Source organism: Pterocles gutturalis, unplaced genomic scaffold, assembly GCF_000699245.1.
Source record: "Pterocles gutturalis isolate BGI_N339 unplaced genomic scaffold, ASM69924v1 scaffold42829, whole genome shotgun sequence".
NCBI classification, from domain to species: domain Eukaryota; kingdom Metazoa; phylum Chordata; class Aves; order Pterocliformes; family Pteroclidae; genus Pterocles; species Pterocles gutturalis.
Window position 1 is genome coordinate 36532 of NW_010137247.1, and position 9498 is coordinate 46029.

At 46.6% G+C, this 9498-nt stretch overlaps 1 protein-coding gene across 1 annotated transcript in view; it reads right to left on the reverse strand.

Annotated features, from left to right (window-relative positions):
- Positions 1 to 8224, reverse strand: part of LOC104468437 (voltage-dependent calcium channel subunit alpha-2/delta-4-like) — a gene marked incomplete at its 5' end in the record, with an annotated part of 43339 nt that extends 35115 nt beyond the window's left edge. The window contains 6 exons of the mRNA XM_010082555.1: positions 585 to 735; positions 1334 to 1394; positions 2413 to 2544; positions 4777 to 4939; positions 6538 to 6597; positions 8108 to 8224. Coding sequence (XP_010080857.1) covers positions 585 to 735; positions 1334 to 1394; positions 2413 to 2544; positions 4777 to 4939; positions 6538 to 6597; positions 8108 to 8224 — 684 coding nt within the window. The remainder of the gene's footprint in view (positions 1 to 584; positions 736 to 1333; positions 1395 to 2412; positions 2545 to 4776; positions 4940 to 6537; positions 6598 to 8107) is intronic.
- Positions 8225 to 9498: the final 1274 nt, after the last annotated feature.

Here is a 9498-nt window from a genome sequence, read left to right on the forward strand (position 1 = left end):
AAAAATTTTTATGTGGTCAGTGGTATTGATTCTCTGTGGGTAATTGGCCAATCCTCATTCTGGCCAGGGCTTAAAAAAGGAGAAAGAAACACTCAGGCAACCTGACCAAACTCCATGTGGGCCTTTGCAGACTGACTTTTAACTGGATTGTAGCCTTGCAGGATGCTGGTGCACAAAAAGGCATATGGTGGTAATTTTCTAGCCTGGAGACATTGTCCTGAGGATTATACTGCTACCAGACCCAAACACAGTATTATGCTATGCTATGTGAATTTATTAGCTCAGGTCCCCGTTAGCTCAGGTGTCTCTCTACAGCACTTTGTTATCTGTCGCAGTCACATCGCTAAGTAAGCAAAAAGATGCAGCTGACATCCTCCATGTGGGGGGTGAGATTACTTAGCAGCCACCCTACTGACCACACAAAACCAACTTCCCAAGGGTAATTTGTTTTAATCCCCCATCCAGCATAGGTACTCAGTGTGGTAAACACCAATGTAATGCCTGTAGTCTTCTTCTATGAGGACTGAAGGGTTGGTATAAGGCATGAGGAAGACAACTCAGCACTGGAAATGGGACGTACTTACTGCAATTATGTTGACAAAGTCATTTTCTCCCAGAGTATCTAAAATAGTGATGATGGTGTGTTTGGCAATGGTCATCCGCAGGCCCTTCATGCTCCCACTGACGTCCACAATGATGACAATGTCCTTGGGAGAGGTGGCTGCTTGGATGTACCTTTATAAAAAGAAGAATACAAGGAAGTTGGTTGAGTGTACGGGGAGGAGGAACGCTAGGTGTGCTGCTGTCACACGATGCTAGCTGCAGCACTACGTGCACCACAAGCACAGCTATCATCAGGGTCAGGCATCATCTGGTGCATCCCTTCCTACCAGCCTGCTTCTTCCACTGGCCCCAGCATCTCAATTCCCACATTGGCAAGTGCTGGGCCTGCTGCAGATGTCCAGAGTCAGCTGAGAGTGACAATTGCTAAAGCCTCCTTTAGCCATGCTGACTAGACAGAGTAAATGCCCCACATTTCTGCAGTCTGAACAGCCCCGTCCCTCCCATCACAGAATTATAAGGAGGATCGGACAGAGAAAGGGTACAGTGGTGGCGATTCCCATGTGACACGTTAGATGCCACGTGGAAAGCTGTCTCTGGCAGCTGTTAGGGCTTCCAAACCTTCTGTTGCCTTCATTTGTGTGCTCCGCCTCTCTCTTACAGGAGCAGAATGGGGCAGTAACTGCTGATCAGCAACTCACCAGGGTGTCACCTTGGAAAAGAGGGAGGAAGACTGAAAGGTGCTTTGGCCAAGTCTCTTCAGAACTCTTACCAGCCACGATTCCTGCAGTCAAAGGAGATAACTCCGTTCTCATCTGGTAACCACTTTATTCCTGAAGGGAGCAGCAAAAGGAGCAATCAACGCTCAGAGACAGGCAGGTGTCTGCTCCCCGCTCCCCAGGCACTCGCGCTTCTGCTGTTCACTGCTGAGAACTGGCCACCCCGGCGGGGCACGCAAGGCTGGCCAGCAATAGCAGTGGCCATTCTGCAGAAAAGCAGAGCTGCATGGTTTTTGGCAGTTCTCATTAAACTGCTTATTAAGCATAGTCTTTTCTAATTTGGGGAGCAATTGCTCTCACTTTGAACTTTCTGCCACCTTGATGTAGGTCTCAGAAACTTCTTTTTCTCCCCAAGGGTGGCTGAGAGCATAAAAAAGCAGCAGCAGGGACAGGGACGTGTCCCAGATTCCCTGCTAAAGACTGTGTTCACAGTCGTCTCTGCTTTCCTCTTCCACAACACGTGACAGGTCACAGAACAAGGGCATGCCGCCATCTGACGAAGGGGCCACCAGGCCAAGCTACAGCTGCAGAGGATCTCGTGGGTTCCTCCGAGCACGGGGCCTCCCTCTTGCGCTGTGACCTTACATGCTGCTCACAGCTGGTGAGTGGATAACAAGTCAGGCTGGCCAGCTGCGTCTGCCACGTGTGGCCTCGGAGATGGGGAGAGGTTGTGGCCACCACTAAAAACCGCAGAGGAGCATGAGGCAGGGAGCCCTTCTGCAGCCTCCACATCCTGCCTGTGGGATTCCCAGGTCCTGCCATGGTGTTTTGTGAGCTTTTTGGAGGGCAGACTGCCTGAGGCACAACCCTGCAAGCAGACTGCTCTGGGGTTGCAAGGGCAACATGCCTGGGGGGCTGGTCCACAAGGGGAAAAAGGGGTTTATGCCTGTGGTGGACAATATTCCTTCAGCCTAAGCTGCAGCAACCCCTCCACTGAGTATTTTGCTCACTACACCCTGCCCTTCATGGGGCCATGCTGTTCCCAGCCTTCCCGGATTGGGCTCTTCCATGTCACGGACCCTGTCCTGGAAGACTACTGCATTGCACTGAAAGAGCAAAGGCTATCTTTTACCTGGGTAGAGCCTGAAGAATCCAGTGGAGCTGCCAAAATACTGCCAGGTCAGTGTGGGATCCCTTTCAAAGTTGTCCACAAAGATAGGATTCAAGGCTTCTGACATGTAAACACCGTTCAGGATGTCAGGGTCTGTGGGGGAAAGAACAGAAAATGGGAAAAAAGGGTGCAGAAGAGGAGAGGACACCCATCACCCCCGATGGAGGAGGGGGATGGGAACAAAGGCAGTCACAGGAGGAATGCAGCCTTGTCCAAAGCTTTGACGTTGGGCAGGGAATTGGATACATCATTCAAGAAAATCCTGGAGGGCAGGTTGCCACTGGCCACTACAGGCATTCTCAGCTTGGTCATGTGTTATTATTCCCATTTCTCCTTCCAGTCTTCTCTGCCCTTGGGCATTACATCTGGTTGGAAGAGGGCTCTGAGAGACCCAGGAATACCAGCACTGTGCTGAGCACAACTGGCACACCACACTGGTGAGACTCAGCTGCTACCTAAGAGGAGATATGTGGCTGTTGTAGGGCAACTGCCTGATGCACCACTAAGTGGAACAGCTTTTCTACAAAGAGTGTTTAAATTTATGATAGATGCATTTATCTAAGACAGAAGAGCCGTTTCTCTCTCACTCTCTGCCCTCTTTCCCCCAATAATTCTTTCTTTTCTTCTTTGTCTGCCCTTTCTTTCACAAAGCTTTAGCTGTCCTCCCATGCCCCTGATCTCATCAGAATCAATAAGAAGTTGCAGACTTTCAAAAGCTTGTAAGAGGCAGTGTATATTTGGTGTCTGTGTTGACTCATTGCCTCAGGAGACCAAGCAGAGCAGCAGCAATAGAAACAGGGAATTATAAGAAACTGGCCATTTTAGGATTAACTGTATTACTGTTGAGAGGGATGGGGCTTTGACCCACCACTTCCTGTTAGTCACTTTACTAAAGGCGGTTTTGGTCAAAATAGGAGAAAAAATTAACTATGACTCCCCAGCAATGAGGCCAAAGTAACTCATGTAGAAAGGGAGCCAGAAGAGCTGTGGAGAGCCAGGCTTGCTGCTGGTTGCAAGAGAGGCAATGAGTATTGCCAGGCACTGCTCCCAGGAGGAGCCCCGGGCATGGAAGCAGCTCTCCTCCTCCACCTCCTGCTCATCCTCCAGCCATAGCCAGAGCAGCTGGGTGGTCTGTGTCAAGCTGTACAGGCAAGAAATCAGATAGCTGGGGAGTGCCTCTCTGCTGTCTCTGACAGTGGCCATTTGGCCACTTCTTCTCTATGCTGCTGTGCGCAGCAGCCTACTTTGTGTAGCTCTGCTGTAGCTACCCACAGCCAGCTCTGCTGGTGGCTCTATGGTAAGCAAGATTTTAGTGTCCGGGGCTGTCAGACCAGATGGAATTAATTTAAAATCATGGGAGAAATAGAACTCGATCTATTGTCCCTCTTAAACAATGTAGCGGTTGTGAGCACAGTCACCAGTGCCTGCCCTGTCTGGTTCTGAAGACTGTAAATTAACTCTATCTATGAGAGAAGTAATGCCGCTTTTGTTTTTTTCTTGCCAAAATGTATGCAAGGGGAAGAGATGATGGGGAGGCAGGGAAGGAGCCAGTTCAGACAGCTTCAAATGTTGGCCAAAAAGAGCAGTAAACTTAGAACAATTGCAACTGGTGCCTCAGCCTACAGATTTGGCAGAGTGCTGACCAGCCTGGAGATGGACCAGTTTCTGGTGCGTAGCTGGAGTGGTGTGATGTGCAGGGGGAGTGGACACAGTCTGGGCAAGGATGAGGCCATGTGAACATCAGTGCCTCCCTGGGCTCCTGTGTTGCCAAAGTGCCAAAGGTTTGCTGAGAATGGAAAACAGCCCACAACAGTCATGTCCCAGTAGCAGCTGTGAATTACCCCCAGTTCCCTACAGATACACTCACTGGAAATTAAGACTGTCCCCGTGAGATGTTAGTGTCTCATAACACAAAGATACTTGAGGTCTAAATTCTAATCGGAAATCAATGAGATCCTTGATACCTAAAGACCTTGATAGATCTGACCCATTTGTACAGAGTAACAGTTGTCAATGAATTCACATCAGTTTGTTTCACAGCATCTTTGGTTGGGTAGATGAAGCCTAGGAGACTTTACTGCCTGCCTAAGATGGAGGACTGCCTATCATCAGAGGTCTTCCAAGAGCGGATTATACCTAAGCCCTGTCACAGTCACAGACTACAGCACAGACATCACTGTGCCTTGGACCAGTACCTTTCCAGCCCTATTGTATTTCTGACAGGTTTTTTTTTTTTATTCCCATCCATTCTTCCAATATTATTACTGGTAGTTTCCACAGCAACCTACTAGTAGTGAGAAAGTAGAGGCCAGTAGAGGCCATTACCTTTGTTGTAGACGTTGGTGGGGAGCTGGATATCACTGTATGTTGTGTTCACCAGCAGGTTATTGAAATGCTCATTTGGCTCCAAAATGAATTCGTCTCCAAGCTCTACATAATTGTCATTTTCATCCTTATCATTAATCAGGAGAGAGTTGTAGTAATCAAACTGTTGATGAAGACAATGGAAAAGAGAAAGGCAACAAGAAAGAAAAAGACAGACTATTAGCAGTACTGCCTGAAAAAAAACACTCTTTAAAACATAAACAAGGGACATCTGGAGAATTCGGGCTTCAAACAGGATCAAGATAAGCAGAAAACAAGAGCCATTACCAACTGTAAAACATCAAGTAACCTAAATGATGATTTCTGCCCAGTTTCTTATTGTCAGGTGCTCGTATGACTGAAAGCATGGTCGTAACCAGCAGAAGAGACATGTGAGAGCAAAGGGACACGGTGCAGACTTCCAGGGTCCCTCAGAGGTATTTAAGTAACTAGTCAAAGAGGTCGAGTGTCTCACTGGCTCTGGCTCCCAGGTTTGCTACAGGGCATGCTGATGCTGACCTTACTTGCCCTGTCTCTACAGCTGTCATTTACTAGAGTTAACTCCTGATATACGTGCAGCAAGGATTATCCCCTCACTCTGTCACTCCAAGCAGCAGGCACTCATCAAGAGCAAAGGATAGAGCAGAAGGTGCTCAAAGACAACGCAGTGTTCCTCCTGTGAAGGCCACTGGGGATTTAGCATCTTCAGTCAGTTTAGTATCTCCAGGACACTCTTCACCCTTGGATAACAGATGTTTTTAAGATATTTTTGTTGACTTTATCTGAGGACAGAAATTATTTAAGGATTTATGTTCCAGCATTAACAGTACTCAGGGAGTGCAAATTGTGTGTGTGAATACAGGGCATGTACCTCGACTCCTCCATGACCCTTATGGTGAATGCAGCTGAACCAACTAGCATGACTGTTATGTGATTCTTAAATAAAGAGGTAGGAGAGGTTAAACTGGTAGCTAGCTTGATTTCAATAGCTGTTTTCAGTCCCACCCTTTCCCAGCATGGAGAGATATACTTGCAGGGGTAGCCTGTACTTCTGCTAAGCACTCTGTGCTTGTACTGTGAACAGTGGACTTCCTTCATCAGAGTTTTCACACCAGTTCCCTTCACCAGCAATAATCCCATAGCTTGGCTACAACAAACAATTATTAACAGAAAGCCAGTTATCCAAATTGCTTGGACAGCACCAAACTTTCACCTAATGGGAAGTCCTGACAAGTGGGTGCCTGCAGGTTAGAGAAAAGATGACGGGAGCTGTTGAGAAAGATGGTGGGAAACTCAGTTTATTGGAATTAGTGGTTTGCTGTATTTGTAACAGCATCCTCCTTGTTGCTCATACATACTCAATTTTTATTTCATTTTCCAGTCAAGTAACCCACAAAGCGCCAGCTAATTTGCACTAACGTGTCACATAATGACAACGCTGGTGTACAGAAAATGTAATGCCAATAATGTCACCCAACCCTGTGTCTTCCCAAATCCTTTCCCTCCTGGAGCCAAAGGGAATAATCTCCTTGGTGTTACTAGGTTTGGGATCTGCCAGGGGAGTCTCTTACACTAGTTTCTAGACAAGCTGAGCATCCTGAAGACAAGGAAACTCCTATCCTGTTCAGGAACCTGAGGTGGCTGGGTGCTGGTAGGCTTGCCTTTTGGCTAGTCTCTCTGAGGATGAACGCCGTATTTTGTCATTGACCAGGGTAGACTTACCTCCAGCGAGGAGTTGTATTCATGGTTCAGATCTGCGTCTTCTGCTGCTTCCACCAACCTCTAATGCAAGCACACAGAAAGAAGGATGAGGGGGTGCTGTGGAAAGCCCTCCAGGAGCTCTTCCAGCTGTATCAGCCATTCACACAGTTAGTGAAAAGACACACAACTGCTTCCTTCACCACAACAGAGTCACAGGGCTACAAACTTCCCTCTTTCCCCGCTTTTCTGCTGACCTGTCTTTCTGTGCTGCAACTTTACAGCTTGGAAAGTATATTCACAGCTATTTATTGCCAAGTATATTCACACCTACTTACTCCAGAGTCCCTGCTAAATCCCTGAGGAATCTTAGATATCACAGGACATATGCAAACAGAAACATGTCCATTTAGAGAAACGAAAGCCAGAGATTTAATTTCATTTTCCATGAACCCTTCCAAAAAGCCATGGGAAAGGCATCTCAGACCCAGCCTGATGTCAGCATGTCATCAAAGGAAAAGGCCTTGTCGGAGTCTCAATTTGGTATTGTTACTGAGACAAAGACCATGACTCGATTTTGTAAAGGGCTCAGTGATGTTGTGACCATTTATAAGCTCTTACCATTTATGGAAGGCAATATAATCAACTAGTATTCTCCAGTATGATGCTTGAGGGCACTAATTCTCAATTGGTACAGAATGGGAAGAAATCCAGCTGAACATGTACATATTTTCAGAGTTGCACAATCAGCAACATTTTCAGCAAAACTATTTTTTACTCCTTCACAAAGGATAAGGCAATCCAAACATTGGAAAAGTCTGGCTATTAATTTAATGTTATGGGCCAAAGCTCTGGATCTAAAAATGCCCACATTTCACTTTGAGATTCAAATTATGTGTTTCTGGATGACTTTTCCACATTAGATGACTTAAACAGTCAAGGCTCTGTGACTACAGAAATATGCTTTTCATAGTGGGTAAATATGAGGGAACATGATAGAACCTTAGATGCAAGAAGTAAGAGGGCCATAATGATTACCTGCTCTGATCTCCAACACGCCAACAGCTAAAATCCTCTTGCCACCTCCTCCATGCTTCCCCATGTACACAGCTGGAAATCCAAGCACCTTCCTTGCAGCTCATGTTCAGGGGATGCAGGAATTTCCCTTGAGCCACACACACAGATGAAACAAGCTACCACTCTTCAATGGCCCAGAGGGCATTATGCAAGGATGAACTTTTTTTCACTCATGAGAGGTTTTTTTTTCCTCTTTAAATAGCTATAGAATCAAACCTCTTTTCTCCTAAAAGAGTGTTCATTCCTTCATATTTATTCCTAGACTTTGTTTTTATCTTATTTCCTACTTTGGGCTGAAGGAGAAGCCAGCATTCCCTTGTCTGAACACCCACATCCTCCCACCAGTTTCTACTTAAAGCTCAGAGTGAGCCAGCTGCACCAGCAAGCATTTGGTTGGGCAAGGAAGTCCTCATGCAACCTCTGCGCCCACATACTCCTGGTACAGACGGGAGGCCTGAGTCTATGGCTCTGAGGCTGATGGGAGAGGACTTGCTTCCCATAGTCACCGTGGTCATACCTCAACAGCTTCAACCTTCCTGCGGAGCATGCTTTCCATCTGCTCTGAGAACTTCTTCACCAGCTCCAAGCCATCTACCTCTTTGATCTTCAGAGTTGGCTCCACATCTTTGTACTTCTACCCAGGGGAAAACAGAAAATCCTGCTGAGCAGGAGGCTCATAAGGAGAGGGGTGAATCTGTTATTGTTAGCTGGATATTTTCTTTGGCAAGAAAGATGTGCTGAAAGAACTGGTCTGGTTTACCACCCTCTCCCATGTTTACCTTTCCTCCCTTTTCACCCCATGATTTGGGCACGTGCAGATCACTGGCCTTAACATGAAGCATTTTGACTAAGTAAAAGCAACTGATCTAATTTTGAGCTTGTGGCTGCTGAAAACAGCAGTGTACCTGAAGCTATTGGTGCCTGAAAATAAGGGAGAGAAGGAGAAGGTCAGCTTTTGAAAACCTAAAGTAACACATTGTGCTTATGTCCATAATAGCATTATATGCATCAGATACCTAAAATTTACTTAAGAGAGAGGGATGAGCAAGGGAATGGAGCTGTAAGCTGTCATTACATTACCTCCTATGTCGTATGTGCTCTGGGGCACTAGCAGGAGGGATGTCATGCTAGTGCGTGTCCTGTCCTCCCACAGCACCACCATAGCTGTAGGGTAACTTGTCAGCTTTGCAGCAAGAAGGGTCTGCTCAGTGCTTAGGAGGGAGACTGCCAAGGAAAGGTTGGCAAGACAGTTATGATGCTACTTATTCAGCATGCATGAGCATGCTGTGGGCCAAGAGCAGTGCAGAGGCAATTCCCAGAAAGTAGGAATTATGAGCAGGACTACTTAGTGCTGCCTCCACTGGGAGAGATGCTGTAATGAGGAGAATCTGGGTCTGACAGCTTTAGTGATAACCAGGTTCTTCTGGCCATGTTTCATATGATCTAGGCATTAAAAATCTGAGAATACTCCAAACTGAGTAACTGTAATCTTCCTCCCTAACTTTGCCACTCCAAGAGTGGACACAATGGCCTTTATTTCTCCTTTTCAAAAAAATCCCAAAACTAACAGAGATAGGCAGAAAGAAAGAGTGAAAAAAACCCCTGAAGCCTGCCAAAGGACACAATATGATTAACCTATTTCAGAAAAGACAGAGCCTTATCTCCCCAGCAATGAGAGTGTTTTGTGGAAGAGCAAAGGCAACAGATTGAATATTCCTGGTCCCTCATCATAATTTCTCTCCACAGTGCATACACATCCCCTCTGCCTTTATGTTGCATTAGCACTGTATCAGCAATCTCAGCCAGGGCTGGACTTCTTGCGCTGGTACAAAATGAGGTGGTGAAAAGAGTAAGGGGATGGCAAGGGCTTTAGTGGCCCTTTCTTCTGAATTAAAAGAAAGTGGGGGG